General features: G+C 39.7%; 1 protein-coding gene across 1 annotated transcript in view; it reads left to right on the top strand.

Moving 5' to 3' along the window:
* Window positions 1-25,549, top strand: part of LOC137869117 (astrotactin-2-like) — a 235,959-nt gene that overhangs the window by 62,094 nt on the left and 148,316 nt on the right. The window contains exons 3-4 of the mRNA XM_068706300.1: window positions 4,787-5,216; window positions 23,779-23,931. Coding sequence (XP_068562401.1) covers window positions 4,787-5,216; window positions 23,779-23,931 — 583 coding nt within the window. The remainder of the gene's footprint in view (window positions 1-4,786; window positions 5,217-23,778; window positions 23,932-25,549) is intronic.

The raw sequence follows: 25,549 nt of genomic DNA, 5'->3' as shown, positions 1-25,549 counted from the left end.
ATAAGTTTCACCCTCAGTTCCTTGTCGGAATGGGCTCTCTGACGGAAAGATAAAGCTGTGAAAATATTCTATATATAGGGTACTCTTCAACAGATATATATATATATATATATATATATATATATATATATAATTTTTTTTTTTCTTTTCGGTGGCCAAAATATGTTTTGCAGCAGCCGTGCTCACATGTTGATACTCCTGTCTGCGTCTCCAAAATGGGGGCGTGCCGACCGTCATCTTCTGTAGGTAACACTGGCCATGGATAAGTACCTCATAATACAACCCCATTTCTAATCCAAACTATCCCTTTAACAAAAAACAAAACAAACACCTTAATTCACTACTGATCAGGAAACTACACTTGAAAGTTCGGAGTAAGTAAACCCTTTATCCACTAAGAGTCTTTGACTGACACCTGGAATTTTCCCAGTTATGCATGGCTTATTCTAAAGACTTAGAAACATGTTTCTGTAGTGAAGTTCTGTATATGTTCACTATTACCTGACGACTAAAAACAGTGCTGCACTGCAACTCAGTGGTTTGCTTTACTGTGCCTAAAAGGATATTTAGGCAATCGATAATTTGCCATGCATGTTGGTGAGTTGACCTCATGATAACTTTGATAAACTGTCTTTGATTTATTGTCAGAAACATTGTCCAGGTTCTGATCCTGTCTGTGTGTTAATTGTTCTTTTATCTCTTGTGATGTGCTGAATATGTAACATTTTATTTGTATTCTTGCAACAATATCCTCTTCTTTTCTCTTCCTGAAAAACACAAATCTAGTCTCGATGACTCATCTTGACCTTTTAAAGCATACATTTATCCAATCAAATGTGGTTTTGGGTGACTAGATAACCCGGTCCATCACAGTTAGTGGGCAGCTAGTGGAGCATTATCTTAATTCGAGGTGTATGTTTAAATCTTAACTGCCAACAACTTTCCTAACCTTTCCAAAGATTGTGGTTAATTAATTTCCCTCTCATTTAAACATATAAACTGTGTTTCTAAAACAGCCATGTTAATTACATTGTTGTCTAAGCCAAGCATCTGAACAAATGCTGTTCATTGCCTTCACATAGTGGTGGATGTTTTAGTCAAATGTCTTTTGAATGGGAAGAGTCTGTGCTCATATTTGCTAATGTATGGTACTGATTTATCTTTCTCACCCAAAGGAGATTTTTTTTTTTTATGCAGAGCTTTATGCTTGCAGGTTCATACTTAGGTTTGTGCACTCAACCCATATAATTTTGAATTTCACTGGTAGGTATTATATGCACCAACAAAAAAGCACAAACCTGCCTTTGTCCTTCTCTGTCCTTCATTTGAAGATGACTGTCATGGCTGAAGCAAGGTAATAGCTTAATCGGAGGACCTTGCAGCCATTATATCTGTTGAAAAACATGTTAGGGAAAGTGTTGAATAGTTCAGTGCAGGTACCAAATTCTACATTTAATCTTTAAAAGACTGAGGATGAAAAAAAAAAAAAATGAGAAGGGATGAAACCATTGCAAGTGAGCCTGGCAGGGGAGAAAAGAGACAACATGATCCAGAGTGGAGAGGAAAAAGGGGGAATGGGTGGATAGGGAGTGAAATGTAAAAAGCAGGCACAGCAAGAAAATGAAATTTACAAGAGAAGGCTAATGGGAGAAGGGCACAGATAGGAGAACTAAAGGCAAAAAGTAAAGAATAACACGCAAAGATGGGAAATGGGAGCATGATTGGGGAAAAAATAATCACGGACTGAAGTAAACCTATAACACAGAAAAGAGTTGAATTATGGGGTTTCCAGCCAATCTCCTCCCCGTGAAGTCACTTAGGACTAAAGCAGCAGGGATTTGTAGGGTCTGAAGATGAACAGAAAACCCATTTTCCCTCATGGCTACATCTGCCAGTGTGAATTTATATGGTTGTTGTACTGAAGAGTGGAAGAAAGATGTGATCAAACATGAAGGGAAATGGAGACAGACTGACGCGCTGTAATCGAGAAGGAGAGAGAACAAAAAGTGAGAACGGTGGGAAGTGCGGAGGAAAACATTGTGAGATGATACAGGAAAGGGAATATGAGAGCATCTTAAGGGCACTGATGCGACAGAGTCAAATTAACAGAGATGGAAAAAAAACAAAAACTGACATGTGGTATATATAGTTTTTTAGTAGGAGTGCTTGAACTTTGTCAAGTTTTTAGATTCTGTCTGCGTTGTAATGGTAGTTGCGTGATAAGTCTGCAGTATTAATATTTAAATACGAGGAGGGTGATTAAGGTTTAAATGTCAATATGTCCTACCAGTGCATGGTGTAATTGTAAAAGGTGTCATTATTCAAAGTTTCCATGACAAATGGACAATTCATTCCATTGACAATCTCCTGACGTGTTACAGCAGTGTCGAGATGAATAAATACATCACCGAGCTACGGGCAATATTTCTGTCTTGCGTTTTGAACGGATAATTGCTATATTTGCAACAACAATTTTTATTTATTTATTTATTTTTTTCATTGCAGTTTCCTTGAGTGGTGCTGCAGAGCCTTACAATGTCACTCCATTATCACTCTGCTGCTAAAATGAAACATAAGCTTTCATGAGTTTTTTGCCATTTTTCAGGGTGAATTAATGTAGAAGTTCACACGAAGGGGAGTCTGCGGGACTGCATTTCTGCAAAGCTGCCATCCTATTGGAGATTAATGAACAAGTTTGTCCGTGGTGCTAGTCCTCCCTGGGCTGCCTCTCCTCTCAGCGTACTTTGATTTATGGACACCCAGCAGTGCATGAGTTATAATTTCAAAGGGGTTTGTTTTTCCCACATGAAGATGGAATTTTAAATGTTGTGATGAATGATCTCTTGTGGATTTTATTTATTATTCTGTCTGGATTTAGTGTGCGGGTCTGCGTTTGCACACGTGTTCCCTGCGTTCTTCGCTTCTGCGGCTGACGCTTGTGCACATGGGCATCCGTGTGTGCATGTGTGTCAATTTGTGAGTGTCACCACACCTTTAAATATATGCTTGCAAAAGTGCTGAACCTGCATTTTCTCTCTGACATCACGTGTGTGTGTGTGTGTGTGTGTGTGTGTGTGTGTGTGTGTGTGTGTGTGTGTGTGTGTGTGTGTATATATATATATATATATGTAGCCTTTAGGTTGCATTGGCTTGATGAGTCAAAAACTCACCTATAGGATGTCGTGGGGAAAAAAAAATCAAAGAAAAAGTCGCGCCCTCCCCTTTTCCCCACCATTCTTTCTGTGCATATGGATTTACTTTCATCAACCAGCCGCGCCATGCATGTTAGGGTGTTTGATGTTTCTGTGTTTGTGAGATATTGAATGAACCGTGGAGACATGTGATGCTGCTTGGTGAATTTACAGGGCCACAGAAAGAGGATGAAAGGGAGGGCAAAACAGGCTAACATCCCTGGTGCGTTGGTATGTGTGTGACACTCAGACGAGAGGAGTCCAGATGCAGCACTGCAACAAAGAAAATGATTTCTGCCACATATCTATGTGCTGTAGAAACTATGTAGATAGGGAATGGATACAATAGCATACATTCCTACTGGTAGCCATGGAGTACATTTATCATTTGTGAATCATATGGTCTCAAATTATTTTTGAAAAGTGCTTATTTAACTCTGTGGGGATTTGTTTAGGTCGTAGTTTTTGATTTTGTGGTTGAAGTTGGGCTGCATTTTAATATAAGGTTATACTTAACTCCTGTACATGTAAATATAAGTATGTAAATGTCTGCAGGTAACTACTGTATGTCTTCAAAAGTGCACAATATGCTTGCAAAGTGGTGATTTTGTGCTGTACAGAAATTTGAATTAGTGCATCTTCTGCATCCTTCCTTCCTTCTAATTAGTTGCTCATGTCATCATTGCTGCAGGCGGTGCCCCGCGTTTCATTGTTTGTCTGTCTTTCCCAAAATATTACCAGAATAACTTCTGATCCTCACCAGCTTCCTCTGTCTTCTGACGGGGCTCCACAAAATAACACAAACATGTACTGAGAAATTGCATTTCAAGCAACTAAATCATCACGCACCATTCTGCTAAAAATGGGACATGTTGTGACAAGGGGGTGAGTGGAGGGAGCGAGGAGAGGCAAAGGTACTGTGTGACGTGAAAGGGACGGGTGCATCCCGGTGCTCTGAAAACAACTGTAAATTATTGTAATTTGGATCACTCACAGTCACGGACAATGTGTCAAAATATTTTATCGGAGTGAAAATTCATTCCTATCCGAACATTTTCCATGCAAATTTGGGGCTGTCCAAAATAAATGTAAATTTAAAATACACATGTATAGAGATATTTATTGTGTCATGACACCTGCGTGCCCCTAAATGTAGTTTCAGGTGTTGCACACAGTGTCAGACTTTGAAAACATCTGCTCTCTGAGGACGCATCTACGAGGGTGACCTCATTTTAGAGACTTTTTCCTTTTTTATATATCAAATAATTGGCTGTGAATTGACCAGTGCACTTGTCTGTAGCTGAAGCACAAATTAGTTAGTCTCTTGTTAGCTACTTCGTGTTGTTTTGAGAGCTCACTCAATGAAGTGGTGATTGCCAGACTTCATTCAATATGTGGCAAATGGTGCTAATTGCCATTCAAGCCATTGCAAGCGAAAGTGAAGCAGCGATTTTCATTACAGGTGTACTAAATGCGTCTTTTGTTGCGTAGTACATAGAATATCAGCATTACCAATTAAGTGTGAACATCAGAGTTGTCGTCCTTGTGTACTTCCCTCACATTCTCTTTCTTTCTTTTCTCTCGCTTTCATTCAGGGAGGCCTCATCGCCCTCCTCCTCCTAATTCTCCTCTTCACCCTCGTCCTGTACACCCGTCACCGATGGTGCAAGCGCCGACGCATCCCCCAGAAGAGTGCCAGCACCGAGGCCACCCACGAGATCCACTACATTCCCTCCGTTCTGCTCGGACCCCAGGGCCGCGACAGCTACCGGGGCTCCCGGAGCACACACCAGCACGGGAGCTCGGTCATCGGCATGCCCATTCGGGAAACCCCCATTCTCGATGATTACGACTGTGACGAGGACGACCCGGGTGGACACTCGCTTAACTCCACGCCCAACCAGCTCCACACCAAGCTGAGTGATGGCAAGGCCCAGGAGGACTACGGCGTTAACATCGGCATTGGAGGGCACGCAGACATCATGTGCAAGGAAAACGAGATTAAGCATAATTTTGAAAAACGAGGTAGGTTACACACCTTTCCCTTGAAAAACAATTTAGTACGATGGAAACAATAGCTCAGTCCATAATGGAGATTGATTATGTGATTGCTTTGAGATTAACGGCACGATGATGGTTTTGTCTCTATCATTCAACTAAGAGCAGCGTGCACTAAAATAATTTGAGTTGTCACAGACAATCTGTTGTGCTCAGTGGTAGTCCTGAGCGCATGATTTGTACATCCGTGGAGAAGCTCGGTGCCAGCTCCCCAGATGGCCGAGCCTGGACAGTTCACTTTGGCTCTGGCCAGCCCGACCATGTTCTCGATAGGACAGCATGTCCTGGTTACATTTAGTCAAAATTTAGCAGGTTTCTATGACTCACGCCATCACATCATGCTGGTAATGATAAGAATTCTGTATTCCTCGAGTATCAACTGTATTTTTTCCGTCTCAAACCACATCAACAGTGAACCCATACCCACTCAGTTAACATAGCCATGCGGCTCTGTGTGTGTCATGCAGTTTCATGTAATTTAATGCAATGTCTAAAGGTCAAGTGACAGGGGCCATCGGTCTGGTCGATTTAGATGCAGAGGTGGGTCAGCGGGTGGCCCGTTGACCCTTGCTAAACATAGTCAGGGGTTTGTAGTTCAAGCGAGGGCACGCATTCTATTCAGCCATTAGTAACAATAGTGGAGGTGATGCTGCTGTAGAGATCCCAAACAACTTCTCTAAACATTGTAATCTCTGGCAACGTAGCGTTTGTTCACATCGTATCCGTTTGAACTTGGGGTGCTCCTCTGCAAAGCACAACTTTAATAATTGAAGGTTGCTGACTGAGTTGGAGGGTGCCGTGGTTATTCATGTATTACTGAATTATGCATGGGAGAAGTTTGTGGAAATGCCCTCTCGCTCCCATAGTATTCATCACCTAACATAACCGGATTCGCACAAGCTTCTTTTTTTACGTCTGACTGGGTGCTTCCTTTCTGAAAATAGGCTAAAAATGATAACCACAAAATATTGTATTTTGTTCAAGCAACATTATTTCACATTGTTTAGGCACAGTGCTGATCCATGTATGAGATACTGAAAGAGAGTAGTTACTTATAGCTCAACAACATATATAAATATTAACAATATTTGGATGGAGGATAACAACATATAAAATATTAAATAAGAAGTGTAACTTTTTTTTAATTATTACTATTTTCATTTCCAAACAACCCTTAAGTTAACATAGCCCTAGTCCCTGACCTGGACCACAGCTGAAAATTATTCTAAAAATGTAATTTGCATTTCAACCATGATAAAACCTTAAGGCTTGGATATCATATGTTCAGCCCTTATTTAAAAATGAAACAGAAAATGATGCTACAAGGTGAAGGGATAGAGGTTAATTTCTGCTCTGTTCCCAAGTGGAAAGACAACATGTTGGGAAAAGAGAAGTGAGGCAGAGGTTAGAGAAGTCAAGGCTCATGCAGTATGAGCCTGTCTCTTGGGCAAATCACCAAATGATGCCATTATTACAAGAGAACAAAAAGGTGACAGTCCAAATGGCTCTGAGAAGAGAACCAAGCAAAGACTAAATGTACTTTTATTAATTATGAGACGCATACAATTTAACCAAGAGACATGAGTCATGTGTAACATAAGATTCCAGGGTCAAATTCTATGTTATGTGGGCAATATAAAGTGCATTGCATCACACTAGGGACACTTACTCTGTATAAATGTGGCAAGTTTTGTGTCAAATCAGGTTATGATGATTTTTTTTTTAATCAAATACAGCTCTTGACACATCCTTCTGAAAATGTCATAAAAGATAATCACACAAACCATTTAATTTGATGCCTCTTCCTTCCCATCTGTACGTTGCATAAAGCGGCGACATTTGAATACAGGGGCGATTAAATCCTGTCCCACCTGTTCTACGCTGCTCGGCATCCGAAAAGTCTCCAAATACCAGTCATCCTTTATCTGTCTGTCCTTGCTGACAGATAACCCCTTTCAACTGAACTCAATTGTATTATCCCCAGGGATTATGGCTGTGCCTCACAGGGTTGTGCATGGCATTGGCTTTTGTTAAACAGACAACCAAACAAATGAGGCCTGTCAATTTCATTATTCAGCAATTCCCATGGCTTTGGGAATGCATTTGGGCAGCGTGGAAAGTGTAAATCAGGTGCAGAAAAACCTTAGCGGCACTCTGAAAATCATGTTCTGTGATGAGAGCTCAGGGACCGGTTATCAGCATCAGACCGCCATCATCGCAGATACCTCTCGCTCTCAGTTTACGGTGCACAGCAGTGAGCTGCATCTTCTGCTGCCGACCTACGTGTGACGCCTTCGTTGTCAGAAGAGCAAATTATACATATGTGCTCGGAGTCATACTTACAAGCAATGCTTCCTATTGGGGGGAGGGGGGGGGGGGGGTCTGGTTCCCCCTTAAGAACATCTTTTATATGTTTAGCTTAAATGCATCAATCTAGCTCACTTTGAGAGCAACATTAAGGGCTATGAAGAACATTGTGCTCTTGTAAACAAGTCTGTGCTCTACCAGTGGCTGAATGTAACTAAGTACACTTAGGCTACTCAAGTACTTAAATACACTTTAGAGGCACTTTTGCTTTACTTGAATATTTACATTTTGTGTAACTTTATATTTCTACTCCACTACATCTCAAAGGGAAATATTCTACGTTTAACTTCACTCCATTATTTTACAATATTAGTTACACTACTTAGCAGGTTCAGATTCTTAATGCAAAATATAAATCAACCAATCAACTATGATGTATTAAGTATCATAGCCTAATTATTAAGAATATGAAGTAGTTAGAATTAGCTCCACCTTTAACAGCCGCAATATTAAAGTGATGAACAAATGAATGTGTCAATAAATATAATCCAATGTTATAGGCCCATAATTTATAATTAACGGCTAAAACAACACACTCACAAAGCATGGTAAACGAAACGAGGTTTGTGTTCCAAGACGAATCGGGTGCGTTGCCGACAATGGACCGTCACTGAGGACAGTCCGCCCTGGACAGTCAGACTCCATGACTTCCTGAGAATGAGAGGGCGCAGCGTGATCTTCACACGTCCCCGGGAGGCGGAAATGTCCGGGCAAAGGCTGCTGTAAGCTGACAGCCGAGCAGCGAGCCACATTCACTTTCTGAGCCCAACTAGAGCCGGTTGCTGCGCAGGGCTGTGTGGGAATTGCGCCAGAAGACGGCCGGCCATCCCACCCATTTGGAAGTGTAACATATTTTTGTTTCATTATAAAACTTTAGCACAACATTTTTTGACATTGGCAGGCTGCCCTATTAGCAGGTACCCTGGTAGCATTGGGTCCGAAAAATTGCCCAGAAACTGCTTTTGCTTTTCACTCAAACACCAACTCTTCCCCCATCGTCTGCAGTCAACTTCCCTTACTCTCATCACCTGGTAACTGAATTCTGACTCGTGCTACTCTGTAGTACCACTCTGCTGCTGTACGGAGCAGACACTTTTAGTTTACAATTGTAGTGTTCACCGTCTGTAGTATTTTAGAAAATTAGAGTTGTTTTATTTGATGATATGGGCAAGTAATGTATCTGTGTATGCCCGAACACCAGTAACACCGACGACATTGACTTACCTAATACATACATACATACACTATATATTAACCTTGCCCTGAATATCTAATTTAATTTATATGTTTAAAGAAAGCTGTTGTGTGTGAATTGTTGTTTTCAGCAATACTCTCCGAGTCAGCAGATGCTGGTAACTGCTTAATCCTCATGATCGTTGGTCTGAAGCACAATGTCTCATAAAGTAGATTTTGAACACTTACAGTAACTAGCACTACCTCTAACAACACATGTCATCAGTATGTGTAATACTAGTTTCTTATCTACTTGGATTGCTCAAGTTTTTTAGAGGTTGCCATTTGGTGGTCAAGTCTGGGATTGACACATAAAGCTGATGTCACTTCTTGCTGCCAATACAGGTACATTTTAACATACAAATATACATTTTGTGAAGATATAGAAAATTAAAAAAGAGGGACATCTTAACTGCAGTGAGTTTTGTTGTCTGCCTGTGAACTCAAACGATTAATAGAATAGGACACTGTACCTCTCACAGCAACTGTTGGCACATTGTTGTTCATGCGTTACCTGTCCTGAGGGTGTGGCAACATTTTAGGTAAGAAAAAGAGAAAACACTGAATATGCAGAGTTCAGGTATCCACCACTTTCAAAAATCGAGTCAGTAATATTTTATTTCCTTCTGTATGGCCGCTATAAAAATATTTTATGGAGAGGTTCTTTATGTCCTTGCAGACCCTGATAAATGTATCCTCGATTTTACCTTAATAAACTGAGAATATAGTAATTACCACCAGAGATCATGCTCCTGTTTCAGATAGTACAAATGTCATTTCTGGTTTATACACTCACAAATATTGGGGTCACATTGCTATTATAGTGTTTTGCGAGCCATAACCACCACAGTAAATAACAAAATACTCTATTGTGAGCAATAATCAAGCATTTGGTCACATGGCCCACTTACTTGTCAACTTCTGTTGTTTATTTCCTTTAATAAAATCCTAGAAATAAAGTTTGATGGATATTTGCCCAAAGCAATTAATAATTCTTCACTGAAAATTCATGATGGTGAGCTTTTACATGCATATTTGTATAACGTTTGGTTTGTATGCTCTAGAGTCTCCAGGGTCTCCTAGATGAACTGTACAAATTTGATGGATAAAATTGGACGTCGTTTAGAACTGCATGGAATTTTCACTTCACTGAAAACCGATTTTGACAAACATGTAAGAAATGTAACAGTGTCTCTTGTCCCAGAAATCACAGACCAATTCACAGCGGCGGGGACCAGATCCAATGGCAGATGGTTTACAACTAATGCTACTATTGTATTATTCTTGGTAGACAAGTCACCCTCTCTGTGGGGTTATATGGCTCCAGGCCTAAGACTCAACATGTCTGTCTGGAGGAAAATAAAGAGACTGTATTGTAGTTCATCACTGTCAACTGTAAAAGCACATTATTATTATTTATACATTATTTCATGGGGGGCTGGCTGCACCATGTGCATGGTTTATTTATTAGGCATTAATAGATCATTTCATGTTTTTGTTGTTTTTTCTTCTAGACCTTGCATTTGTTTTCCCATTAGAGTCCAAACAAGTCTGTGAGTTTATAATCTGTGTATTAATGTAATGTTTCAAAGTGTGAAGTACTGAGCTGAAACATCTTCTAAAAATAGTATCGTTTCACTGCGAAGCCAAATACAATAGTGCATAGAACAGTTGAACAACTACTTAAAACGTGATTGGCCAGCACTTCACACTCACAGCTCTGCCAACACAGTGCTAAGAGTGTCTGGGCCGGGGCCATCGAACCGGTTCTCACATTGATAAAGAGCAATCCATCCAATTCCCATGTAGAATGACTCTCATCAGATCTGTCGAACACACATTCCAAGGCGAGGTGTCGAGTTCATCTTTGACAACTGACACAAATGCTTTTCCTCTCCTGCTGACACTAGTGTTTCTCACTTATTTGATAGTGATGAAGATGGCAAACAAGGCTACGGTACCCTCTGATTGAACACACCAACTGGAAGAACAACATTGACTTAAAGCTCTATGTGAGAACTTCGCAGACTGTCTGCATTTTGCATCTGCATCATGATGCATAAATAAAGATAAAGCTTGTACTACCTGGTGCTTGTAGATCTCGGTGGGTTGAGAACCACACGTATTATACAAAAGATAACTTCTGAAGAGTCTTAAGCTAAGCTATCTCCAGCAGTCAAGTGCAACACTGGTAATTAAGTATTATACTTTTAATATGTAAAAATGAGTTGGTCAAAGCATTAAGTGATAACTGCTTTTCCCCCCCTTGAATAGATATAACTGATGAGTTGAACTAACTGATCCAACAAATGGCCATAGATTATATTGCAGCATTATGATCGTTCCTTTGAAAGCACAAGGGTTGCTATAAAAAGGCTTTAGGGGCATACTGTAGCTAATGAAAAAAAGCATAGCTAGTAAATTAAGAATTTCTGCTATAGTTAAGCATTTCAATATCCCAAAAGGCTTTCCTGTTGTGCGTCATATTCCTTTCAGTAAAATGATTTGTAAAGACCTCTGAATGCAATTACTGAGTATTTATTTTATGTTGTAAACACAGATAACGCCTAGAGCCCCACATATAACCCACTGAGATCCTGCTGTAAGATAGATTTTACAACCTTGAGGGAGTAAACATGCAACTAAACATTGCTTCAAAATAGACAAAAGAGAGAAATACAGTTTGACAAAGATCCAATGCTATTACAGTGGGTTTTCCCCTCCCTTTGTGGAGCCACTCGACACAAGCTGAACAAAAAGCACACATTTCCCTCCTGACTCCAACAACTACAGTGGGACTGCATGTTGTTGTTTTTTTGTTTTTTCCCCATTTTTTCTACCACTAAGGAGCAGGGGAGGGAACGACTTCTACAATTTTGCCTAAATTCTGTTAAACAACAAAACCAGAGCAAAGATGTCAGTGGCATCCAAGACTTGGGGAGAATAAGGTCATAGCCGAGAGGAAAGAGGAATCATCAAATGACCTATCTCTGTGTGTCTTTGCAGACATAGCTACGATGAAAGACAAAAAAAAAAAGTTGACTACTCTCGATCTACAGTGGTAATGATGTAGTGAATTGAAAGAATAAAATAAAAAAAGAAAGACGATTGTTATATCATCCCCAAGACCACTGTCATTACCAAGCTTATCAAGTGTTTACTGAGCTCTAATTGAACTCAAGACCGGAGAGTAATAATCCAGTGTCAAGCTTCAGATCGCTAATGTGACATCATTGATGAGAAATGGCTGCCAGCTTGGCGCACTCAAGCTAGCTCAGGGTAATGTTTTGATTAATACTGAATCAAGCTTGTCATCGTTCCCCATGATAAATAGAGGGGAGTTCATTACAAAGACTTCCCATTCTTCCTTTTGCCTCATCTGCGGAAAGCATTTAAGTTGTGTGTTGTCAATGAGGGCAATTTAGTGAGATGAATAAGACGATTTAAAGATACACATGGGCAGCATATGTACGAGTGTGCACAAACAACGCAGCGTGATCGAGATCGAGCATGTAGGCTCTGCGTTAGAATGTTTTCCTAGAGATTAACTCGGCTAATAAATCCAATTAATGTGGCATTTTTTAAGCAGTTTATCATCACAATTCTTGCCTGTACCCACTTCAGTGTGAAAACAGACGGTGTCAGTTTCATCAATCATGGCCTCGGCAATCTCTAGTGTGTTGTGTTTGTCAGGAAGTTCAAAGGAGCACAATGAGTAGAGCCCTCTATGCACAGCACAGCAGCTGATGAGATGGTTTGCAGCAGAAAAGACTAGAATAAAATAAAGAGAGAAAAATAAAAAGTCCAGGTTTAGTGACTCATTAAGAACTGAAGCCTTAGTATTCCGATCTAAGGTGAAGCTTTTGTCAGAGAGGGAGAAAAACAAGGCATCCCAGTAGAAATGAGTTTGTATGCACCAAGGCCACGCAAGATCAATATTATGTGGGTCGATCGCCAACTCGTGAGCCATCTTTATGAGGCTGTTTTGAAATTATGGTGTCGGCTGCTCACCCACATGTAATGGTCAATATATCACTCACTGGTCCTGTGCTCCTTGTTTTTCAAAGAGTTCATTAAAATGATTATTCTGCTCTTTCACACTGTTTAAAGACATGGTGAAATAATAAAAATAGACTAATAGGGACCACCGTGCTTGGACCCCGAAATTTTTTTATTGGGGTCTTTCTGTAATTCAGAATAAAACATGAGGAACAAAAAGCAAACAATGACATTTGTATCTACTGTTGATTTTAACAAATCAGATAATACCATCATAAAACTGAAAAAAATACATAAACAATGTACAGGTTGAATATATGCGTGCCTTATATTGCCACGCCATCCTTCCATTTTTTGGGGTTGTTCAGGGTAGAATCCAAACTGCAGCTGTTCTCCTCAGCTTGCCTTTGGTCAATACTTAATTGTCTGAAAAATACTGTTGCTTGCAGCGTGTTAAATTAACTGAATTGTTTCTGGGTGTGATGAATCATCTTGTGTGTGATAAATTGGCACCCTAACGTAATTATATTTGCATAATGTCTTTTCTGCTTCATTTCTGCTCCTACATTGCCGGGAAATGTTCCCAGTAACACTGTAGCAAGATCTGGAAATATTTTTATTGTATTTTTTAACAGTTATTGTTCTCTTTGGAATCTGTCAAAAGTTTAATATAGTTTTCACATTGTGCAGTCAAGCCTTAGAAGAGTCACAATGATCGTTCAAAGAAAATCCCAATCACACATCAATTAAGCATATCCAAAAAAATCCCTGTTTAAATGTGAAACATTTTCAAGCAGAAAGTAGGGATGCATTTACATATTTTAATTCTACATCCTTGGTCATACTCATTACCTCCAAAATCTCCAAAAGCCAGAAAAAAACAAATAGAGTACACACCCCTTTTAGATACCTTGCATTAGAATAAGATACTGTACAACTACAATAGGAGTTATAGGAAACGACTGACGCTGACAGTATCCACAATACTTATAAGAACATCCAAGGTGCATTTGGGAGTGATAATAATCAATAACAATCAATGTCAGGGGGATATGAATAATGTCAGGCTTTTGTAAACAATTTAACCATAAACTCATTGGTTGTGTAAGTTATTTTGTAGAGTTGCTTAGTGAAGACTGTGAGTTACTTTTAAGTTCCCTCTAGGAAGCAGTTTTCCAGTGTATGTGGCATGGCTTTTATTGTGAAGGTTAAAACAGTGGCCCACACATGTGTGATTTGGGTACAGCCCTATTGTTTAGCTTGACAACACAACTCCTTCATGTGATGCTACTAGCCTCGATCTGATGTATGGCAAGTATTTACGCATTAGCCTGAAACAATGCATAATGAATTGAAAAAAAAACAAAAGTATTTGTTGGATGATCATAAATGCGTCACCACTTAACCGATCTTTACATGTGGTGTCAGAAGTTAAGCTAGATCAAAGGATGTCTCCCACAGAGCCCCAGCACACAGGATGGAGAAGCATTGTGCTGTGGAGGAATGGCTTTCGGGCATGAGTCTATCCCACCTGTCCACTCAGTCCTTGGCTAGAGATGTTCAAGCGCTCCATACAGCTGCACTTAGAGAGAGATGGAAGAAAGGCGAGGGAATGTCACAATCCAGTGTTTACACTCAAATTGCTATATGCCACACATTATGTGGAAGCCTACTCTTTCAGTAAGGTTCCAGTTAAGAAATTTGCTGCATTCATGCTCAATGTTTTCAGTCAGGTATAGAAGAAAATACTGAGCAGAACCACATTTAATGGGTTTTACACTCTCATCAAAGCTCCAAGGGAGAGCACCCCTTCTTACCTTTCACAATCTAATAGACTAGTAGAGCACTCCAATGAAACACTGAAAGAATTTGCTTCGGAAATGGGAAATAAATGGCTAAATACCTGCCATTTTTGTCAGCTGCCATCTGAGGGGTTCCCCAGGGCACAGCTGGATTTTTTTTTGCCATCTATGCAGAGCCCATTAGGTCAGAGTGAGCTCTGGGAAATGTGTGAGGAGGGTGACTCACCAAAGTTTATGATTATCATACCCTACCATGATTCACACGTATGAAAAAAATCTTGGTGCTGATCATGGAAAAGGAGCTCAAGAAAACAACCAATGTTCAGTTTCAGCTCTCATCATTTGACAGTTTTTAGAGTTAATTAATTTGATTTTCAAAGAGCTTATTTTAAGATCTTTTAAAAATGGACATGAAACATGGTCAACCATCCAGAGGCTGCATCGTTAACTGCGTTTCTGCCTTGCTTTCTACGATAAGATCTGAAACATGGTCAACAATGCATCCCGGTAATGGTTCGATTGGTTGTCAAAGGACGTCACTGTGGAGGATAACCTTCTTCTCTCTGTCTTTGTTTCTGTAACTAAGCATACAGAAAAGGCCTGCATGTGTGTGGGAAAAGTGTCTGTATGCAATAGATGTTGCATGCAATGTTTTCAGATTGTACCCGACCAGTTACAAAGCCATTTAACTCCTGATTTAAGACATCAGATTGAAGAAATCAGGCCTCGTGCATTTTTTATTTTTTTTTTCATTGTGGAAAAATCATGGCAAATATAAAAAAAAAATGTTTTGTATGCTTTCGCCATTTACACATCATCTTCATCGGCTAATATGCCTTGCGGTCATATTGCGCATAATATTGTCTACAGACTTCAAAGTAGGTGTTTCCTGCCAGGAATAGACTGCTCGTCATTGTTAGTTATTAAAAATGTACAGAATAATTCATGGAGTCACCGTCTCCCACACTGTCCCAACGGATGAATGTCTTGTATGAGGATTTCATTGTTAAACCTCATGACCTGGGTGTATTTGTGATTGTCAGTCAGGAGCTTCAGCCTGTCTGGAGCAGATGGAGGTCAGAGTTTGGCCTGCAATGTTCAGCTGGCGCAGCATGGGGAGACACATCCATATTTTATTCTTGCCCATGGCAAGAGCCGAGCTATAGATAGCACTTTATTCTTGCTCCTCTGCAAACAGCAGCTGCCTTAAATATACAAGTGGAGGCAAAAGCTAGCAGATAGAAGTGTCTAACTAAATATGAGACATTACATGCTTTCCAGTGGCTGGGAATCACCATGTTTGAGACAGTGCATGTTCAAATCAGAGCGAGGGAGTTTCTGTTCCTTCTGTTTTTCTAAGTCCTTCAGATGTCTTAAACTGTTTTCAACTGTCAATGTAATTTCATTTTGTAGTGACTTGGCAATCGCCATAGAATAAAAATGCATTTCCACCCATCCCTCTCTTCCTGTGATGTTCGGAAAGAGAAATTGTCAAACGTGCTATTTCTCCCATTTTTGGTGCATCTATCTTCCTTCATGCCTTTAATAACTGTCCCAATGCTTTCAGCATGTAGTCCCTTTGATATTTATCTCTGTACATTTCGGGATTAAAGTTCTCTTCCTGATTTAGTTTCTATTTCCTTTCCATTGTGCTACTGTATCCGCCTATCCTTAGAGTGAAATTAATTCAACGCCACATGATAAAAAGTACATTTTCAAATGATGAATCTGTTTTATTTGATTGTCTCTACTTCTTACTGTATGTTGACTCTCACTCTTGCCCATTGTTGCTCTTTTCCCTCTGTGATCACTTTCTTCTCCCCATTATTTGTTCCCTATCCATCTTCTTATATTTTCAGCTCATGCTCCTTCGCCGGCTTTACTTCCTTTTTATCCCTCCTGGCTCTCTTATTTGCATCTCATTCCCAACATCATCTCCTTTCTCTTTGCTTCAACACCCATGGCATCCATTGTCTACCCATCTCTTCCTCACACTCTTTCTTACTCGGCCATTCTCCATTCATCTGTGGACCCCTTGTCTGTTCCGACTCTCCATGTCTTTTTTTTTTTGTCTTCTTTGTATCTGTCTAACCTCTTACTCTCTTCTGCTGTACCTGTCACACTTTCAGAAGCAGTGCTGTCAGAGCTTTCCCAGAAAGCTAGAATGGACTGCTCATATTGAAACAATGGCACATGTAATACATCACAGAGGGATTTAATATATCGGGATCTCTTTCCTTTTCCTCCAGCAGATTGGCTCCAAATTAAAACAGCAGGGGTTTGCAGGGTCCAAAGATCTTAAGAAATCTTCCCACCATTTCCCTTGTGGCTACATCTGCTACTGTGTATATGAATGCCAGGCAGCATGCCAGGCAGCATGGCTGTGAATAGGAAAAGCCCATAACTGACTCTTAATTGTTAAAACATGTATGTCAAGAAGTGGCATTAAATTTGCAGCACATGTATAAGGGATACCACAGCATTTAGTTCCAAATTTGTCATTTTATTTAGTTAACATTTTGTTGTTCATGGCTTTAGGTAGGTGTATATTTTATATTTTGAGGCACTTACTAGGGCTGGGGCAATACTTACAGTTTCTTACAATGAAATCAAAACAAAATGGTGACAAAGATTTATTTTTATTTTTTTCATTTTTTATTTTTGCATTTGGTCATTGTGAGGGTTGAAGGCAACATCCTCAAGGTTGTGGTCAATGCTGTGTCCCCTAAAACAGGCAGTCTAGCATGAGGTGCGGCTTGACATGGAATGGATTTTACAGAGTCTACTACTACCATATGTGTGATGATTCAGAGCACTCTAATCCATCTTCCAAGCTGCATTGCAAGCTCTATCACCACCTGCCTTAGGGCACAGGGCAATATTGAAGAGCCTGAAAATATTGCCCTGTGTCTCGCTGACTTTCAGCAGGGAGAAAATATCCTCTTGAGCCTAAGAGAAATAAGGGTCAAGCACTATTTATGACCAGAGAGTCCTGGTCAAAGGTTTCAGTTTCTGACAGACAGTAATTCCCATAGGCTGTATCAGCGATTTGGTGGGAGCCAGCCTAGTCTTGTCCATTTGGCTTTTTGGAGTAGCAAGTCCTTCAGTGTATTTTTGTGCTGACAGAACAACTGTTGCCCTTCCTGGTGCTGAATATCATTTTTTTTGTGAAGGTACAAGTATCAGATACAGGCATCGTTATATCCATTTTGTGTCGTCATACCCAGAAGTATATTTTTAGAAACCTCTGCTTCTGCAGATCGGTGCTTTACCAGTGAATCTTCCAAAGGAAAGCATGTATAGGTGCATCAATGTATTGCTATCTCGTCTCTTGTGATACTTCTAGTTGTATTGCTATTGTATCAGTAGGTGTAGCAACAACTGCAGTAGTAGCAATAGTGGTGTCAGTAAGTATTACCAATTTGTACTTACTTGGGGAATATTTTTGCTAAATCAGTCAGTGGTCGTCTCCTCAGCTAGACTGTGACAATTTAAGCTTCATCATGCCAACATTTCTTCTTGTTTTTGTGTGTCTGCTTCCTCTTCTTGTCATTATCAAGTAAATATTTTTCACCAATCACACTAAAGAGGCAATGTCAAACACTTGTCAAATCTGACAGAATTGTAATGGTCTCTTGTCAGAAGCTTACAGGTGGAAGTAATGCCCAATAATATTAGGTGCTGTTTTATTAACTGGATATATCTTAGTAATGCTAATATGGAAAGTCATTTTGAAATCCAACAGACTTAGGCGGTGCTTCTGTTCACCATTCAGGCATACAGATAGAAAAACAGATGGGCAGTATTATGTTTTGGAGTGGGCACTTCAACAACCTTGTGATTATTACTCAGATGTTCATTGTACCATGGTCTTTACATGCAATGTGAATGTATACATATAGTATTTTTTGATGGCAATTTGTTGTACTCCAGTAAAGTCCATAAAAAGATGAAACTGGGGATTGGAGTCCAATTTATGTTAATAGCTGTACATTTACATACACAAAAAAAACAAACGCATGCATATACATACACACTTTCACACAAGCCTGCATTAACAACAGCAAGTGTGCCGTCCAACAAACACAAGGTAGAGTAGGGTTATCTTCTCGCGCTGGGCATTGTGAAACCGCCAGGAACAAGTTGACTGAGGCAGCATGCTGTTGACATCCACTGCTTATGAGACACTGTGAACACACGATAAGGCAGCAACTGCAGATAAGGGAGATGAAAAGGAGAAAATAAAGCCACCAGAGCTTTAGCTGACATTGAACTCAAAATGAGAAGCCAGTTTGGACTTGAGGTCTGGGGAAAAACAAATGTCAGAAAAAAAAAATATCCTGGTAGTGGTGGCTGCTTCTGACAAATGTGAAAAATAGAGAATAACAGCAAAAATAGTTAGAGACCAACAGGAAAAAAAACAACAAACCCAAATAGATATTTGTGTCTTGTGTTCATCACTAATGCATGTCTTACAATATCGTACCAACTGTCAGTGTTGTCGGTTTTACAGGATTACTATTTCCTTCATGATGTTTTTGTATTTTAGGTTGGTTGAGATTGTAGGTGCATGTGTGTGTTAATGGTAATGACAAAGTTAAAAACACGGGCTGAACTTCAGCAAAAGGGTTGTGACAACCTTTAGAGACAAATTGCATTATTTTCAAGGAGACTGTGGCTCTAGGCACTTCTGCTTGGCCTAGAACCTCTTCTTTCCCCGAAATGGGAACAAAGAAAGAGAGATAAGGAGAGTTCCAGGAGGCCATGAAATATGTATGCAAGCAGTTAACCTCAAGCATGCTGTCACACACTCTCCTCAGTCACGGCAGGTCAAAGCTTAAGTGCCACCTGCTTTGACTCTTGTTGTTTGTTCGCTAACTCCAAGTACCTGAATAAGCCGAGCACTACCATAAATGCCCACAGGGAATGGAGCTCTCTTAACGTTGTTGTAGTACTATAGTTGTCTATTCACTTTCCTTTCAAGGTTTTAGCCAAGTGTATTGACACTACAGCTGCAGTGAAGGCTTGTTGGATCTTAAAGAGCAAACAACAAATAGTGGTCAGGTGAACGTTGTGTTGGGTGGATGTGTGTCAGCCGATACCCTCATTCACTTTTCAAGACACATGTGGCTGTGCTTAACAGAGAATCCTACTCCACCACAGCCTTAATATGTGATTTCTTACTCCACGTATATTCACACTGCATGTATGCACATGAAGAGGGGAGGAGAGGAGGCTTTTTCCAACTACTAGACACGCTTTATAAGAAAAAGGTTTCCTGACCCCCAATGTAAAGGCCTCGACTTATTCTCCATCTTACATTATACCACACCATGGACCGAAAACAAACACGGTTGTCAAAATATGTTGGATATTTTCTGGGATCAAACTATTTGGGATTATTTTCTAGTGCAGCTGGGCACAAGCAACCCAACACCAAATATGCTTCAGATGGTTATTACCCAACGCAAACTACATGTAATGTCTCATGACCGAAGTAATGCATACCAGTCCGTTATACATATTTAACAAAGATAATTTAAAGTGTGTCTTTGTCATGCTGTTTATCACATGTTCTCAATGAACCACTTAAAAGCTTTTTTTTTACATTAAGCTTGTTCTCTCTTTTATACTCTGTGCGGGTTTCTCCTCGCAGCAAACTGACATTCTCAAAGTTCTCCATTGTCTTCGATTGAATGGGCCTGGTGCACCTTGAGTAATAGTATCGTTATCTATAATTTACTGGTCCTATCCTTAAGTTTGTCAGTAGAAGAGATGCTGGATCATCAGCAGATCCATATCCAGCAGAGCCAAAACTCAGTAATATTTAATATTCTACATCTTGTATTTTCTGCAATTTCTCATTTATTTGAATGCTAATATTAACTTATCTTTGCATTCTATTAAATATTATATTTAACACATACTGTTTGTTTGTACCTCATTCTGCCTTCTGTAGGTCTACCTATTCTTAGACTGATCGATGGAGCAAACTGTCTTAAAGGCGGGGGGGTTGTAGTGGGAGCATGCACTTATGTGGATCTTACAGTGGTGTGAAGAACTGACTTGGGCTCGGTTGGTTTTGAAGAAAACAGTGAGCATGGGAAATCCTTTGCAAGTGGGAGCCAGGAAATGTCGGGAATTCTTGTTTTAGTATCCGTGTCATGTGTTCAAAAGCATTTCTTCAGCACAAAGCAGATCCCACTCACAGGGAAGTTTTGGTGCACACTTGCTTCAGTTTACATCAACATAGCCAGAGGCAACAGCTATAGTAGCTGTGTCAGCATCACAGCCAGTGTGCAGCTTTTTTTTTCTCTCTCTTTTTTTCAGTCAAATCATTGTTATCATTTATTGCATTTTTACTATTAAATGGTAAATACAACTGGCTTCAGTGTTCAGAACAACAACAACACGTTAGTGTATCAAAGCTGTTGTCTGTTAGTTAGCTTAAAGTACACATTTTGAATATATTTGCAGTTTATGATTGATTAAAGGCAGCTGGATAATATATTAATCAGTTATCATCATTAAAAGCTAGACACAGCAAGCAGTGAGCTATTAAATGAGCAACATATCAATGAGGCTAGGGTGGCCAGTGATTGCGCTCCCACAGCTTACACTGAATTTTAAGCACTTAGCAGCAATGGGATCTATCGGTAGTGGCAGTTAGTCAAATGTGCAAAAAGCACACTAATGCAAAGTAAACTTTTTGGATTTGGATCACACCAGGCCAGAGGCGTAAAGCGTGTTTGTGTGGTTGGGGTTAAGATGTCATTAGGTTAAACAGTCCCTACATCAGATTGGTACAGTAGATGGTGTCAGATGCTGTGTGAATGCATACGTCAGTTACTAACTGTTGGGTGTTTAATCTAAACCTCTGTCTTTTCAACATTGTGCTTAACAATAAGCAGATGCAATAGTTTGCCAACGTGTCACCGTTGCTGACACACTCACATATACCTATCTCATATATGTTTGATCATGCTCTCAAAAACTCACTCAAACTTGCAGCAATTATCATCCTAAACTACTGCTGTTTTCTTTGCACTGCATTCGGCACACTATTGATTGCGGTGGTTTTCACAGAGTTGATGCTCACTTGCTCAATAAACCATTCCTTCAACTGCTTGAGTGTGCTTGACTCCCATTAAGCATTTTGTCTGTCTTCAGGGCACCTTGAATAGTGATAACACTGGGATTCAAAAATGTAACACACTGTTAAGATGGAAATATCTCCAGAAAGTACATATCCTGCCCTTTGGCTGTGAAGAAGTCTTGATGTCTAGAGAAAAAAAAATTAAATAACAACATTGTTCGGCTTCCCGAATCCCTCTTCCATCATGTATTAATAGGTGTTTTGATGAGACACCTTTGGCCAGAGGCTGGGCTCCTAGTCAGCAACTCATGTACAGTAGATATATTACAGTAGGTATTCTCTCTGAATAGAACATTAACAATGAACAAAATGCATATTTACCATGTGTTCTGTTCACTGCTAATTGAAGATTGTGTGTTAGCGTGCTGCATACGCTCTGCTGTTTTCTTTACATTCAAGGATAAATGGATGACTAACCTAACTAACAACCTAACAGAAGAACTAAAATGTATATGTGGGTGGTTTTGTTTTTAAAGCCAGGCCGTACGTGTCTCAGACTGAGGATATGATGGTTTAAAGAAAAGAGATCAGGATGTGCCCTTTTGTTGGAGGTATATTCAAGGACCAAACATCTTTAAAGTATTTTATTAATATTAATTGATGCAAAAACATATTTGACCAGAGAGCAGAAGCCAACATCTGTCCCTCAAATGAGGTCATGGTCACTTTGCATAATCTCTTGCACCTGGTTACCGGAGCCTATTACCGCACTCATGCCTACAGCAATTCCCTTTTCCACATCACCATTATAGAGTGAGCGAACCACAAATGATTCCGAAGAACTACGTATCATTGCAAGGATAATATTTGTTCTGAAGCGCACTGCAAACGCCTCTGTTATTGTTAGCGTTCCATTTATAATATCAAAAACAATGTGAATACTCCTGCCTCTTCACTTTCACCCTCGTCCTCTTCATCTCCCTCCCGCTCTGCTCTCGCACGCTCATTGGGATGCACGATGAGCATCCACTGGGAGCAACACATCACCATTATTCATGGCAAGAGTACACCTCAGAGCAAGACTGACGGATCAAAAGATGTTGATGATAGGTGGGGATAGTGGTGGTTCGGGTGATAAATGGCCCCATTCTTTGGAGATGGGTATACTTCTACTAAGTTTGGGGACAGAGCTGTTTTTTTTTTTTTGTTAATGTTTTTTTGTGATCGGTTGTTTGTTTTGGGCCACTGTCTAACCCTACCCTTTCAGTACATGCTACTTGCAGCCCCCATACAGTGCAGACAAATCACTACACCTTATTGTGTACATATTTACTTCCCCACTTTAATTAAATGAACACTTCAAAAAACCCTTTAAAACGAAGCGGTACCTATTAAGAGAGAGACTATGGCTGGTAGTGGAATATCACGATATCCACATGATCCGTTTGTGTGTGTGTCGGACTCAATATTGTCTACTGATGATTAGTCTCTTTGGTGGCATAAATTAATTAGCCAGACAATATCCAGACAGGTCACAGGTCTGCCAATTTCCTGTCCTTTCCTTTGGCAATTTTCTACTGAAGGTAAACTACCCCCCCCACACACACACACACACACACACACACACACAATCCCTCCCCCCCTCCCTCCTTACAGCCAGTTGTTTTGAAGTCATTCATCCAGACTGAGCCATCAGGGGGAGTGTTGAGGCAATATTGAATTGATGGAATCAATAAAAGGCCAGAAGAAAATGGAAAAGAAAAAATAACTAAATATGCTTTATAAAAATGTTTTTTTTTTAATACAGTGAATGGGACAGCGTAGTGACTCATGATGCATGTCATATTTTAATCTCTCATCTTTCAAATACAACAAAATAAATAAAACAAGTTATTTTGGGGAGTTTGAGTTCATGCATCTGTGTGTATTTTTGTTTCTATATCTTGTGTGTTGCTCACTATTTGCAAAATGATTTTCACTTTAAAGCCTTCTGACATGCCTGACATTTTCACTTTGGATCTCTTTTCCGTAGCTATTGACCCAAACACGGAGTCAGTGGAGGATTTGATGCAGAGGTTCCAGGACAGTTTCCGTGTTCCCAACACGCCAACAGACATGTCTCACTACCAGCATGTCATTCACAGCTCATCCACGGGCCGCCGGAGGGTCCCCAGCCACACCAGAGGTAGGACAAAAAAAAAAAAAAAAAGTTTTTTGGACTCAATGTTACAGACCTTGCTAAAAAGAGGATTTATAACATTTGCACATTTGTCTTTAATTTGACTGTGCATACTGAGCAATGTTTGCTTACTTTTGGTGCTTCTGTGGAACACATTTTATGGTTATGAGCAGGAGTATTTGCCCTTTTGATAAATGCATACATTCATGGGCCAGCGTATCATGTGAAATAAGCCTGAAGCCACATGTTTGAGCTCTGCTCTACCTTAAGAGATGTGTAAATTTGTGTGCATTTAATTTCCAGCCAGTACCATATCAGCCATTACCCATTATTTGTTTTTGGGAGGCTATTAGGGTGTCACAGCTTGTTCAGTTTGTGAGTCGCTTTTTTATCATTTATCAAAACAATCTGGAATGCCAAATTACATATTCTTTATAACTGCCTCATTTTATCCAAAGAACCACATTGCAGATTGTTGATGCATTAGATGGTCCAGGTGGCATTTGCTTTCCATTTATTTCGATGCATTAATTTCAGGATGGCAGACAGTAGGCAATTTAGATGTACCATTTTGCTTGACCTGCATAAGTTTATAATGAGGGAGGAACTAATGCAAATACAGCAAATATAGGACCTGTCCACTCAATTATTTGACTGTTTGACCTCTAATGACTGCCCTGGATAATTGCCAAACTGCTTTGAGAACAATGTCACAGTTCAATTTCAAGTAAATGTGACTTAACATTTAATTTCGCATTTGATCTGTGAAATGTATTAATATGTAGATGTTGCCTTTCTTTTATATCATGAAACTGATGTAGACACCAGATATAACATGTGGCACATGAGGAATAGCGTAAAATAAACTTTAATCGGAGTCTGATTCATAATTTGTGAGTGAACATTTACTCATTTGCATATTCATTAGGGGATCACACATTTTTTTTACAGGCTTGTCTTTATCTGGTTTGGGTAAATTCATAACACAAGTTAAAGCCAAATACAAAATATCTTCAATCTAATAATTTGTTGTATTTAAAATAGAGAGATAACTCTTTGTCAAAGCACTTTTAAAAATGTTTTATTATGGCTTTATGTTTCATTCAAGATCACTTCGGAGCACCGTTTCACACTGGCACAATTTTGAGAAGTGACACATTGGCAACACCAGACTCAATACATTTAGCTCATTACCAGCTGCATTCCCAATCATTTTAATCAGACATGTTGCGTCATTGGTCATTTCCTTATGACCAGTAAGGCATTAACACAGAAAATGAGACATTAACCACGATGAGATCACCTACTCTTGACAGAATAACTTAGTACCCCCTTGATCACTGTCATATACAGTAGATGCAAAATGCACTGAGCAATTTTGCATATTCTCCATGCTTACTTATGTGGGGATTATTAGTCTTCCCAGTCACATAGCCAGTGCTGGAGAGAGTTTATATTTGTGGTAATCTAGAACACTTCAGCTTTGCATGTGCTTGTCTTATTTGCTTTTGAGGATTTAACTCTGTAATATTAAAAGGTATCTTGTGAGAGTCTTCTGAGCAGATGATGCCTCTAAAATGAAATGCATGCAGGTCAAGCTCCTCACAACTCCGCGAAGGACACT

Source organism: Cebidichthys violaceus, unplaced genomic scaffold, assembly GCF_023349555.1.
Source record: "Cebidichthys violaceus isolate CVI_PGR_0920_01 unplaced genomic scaffold, fCebVio1.0.p SCAF_12, whole genome shotgun sequence".
NCBI classification, from domain to species: domain Eukaryota; kingdom Metazoa; phylum Chordata; class Actinopteri; order Perciformes; family Stichaeidae; genus Cebidichthys; species Cebidichthys violaceus.
This window is presented reverse-complemented; position numbering and strand designations above follow the sequence as displayed.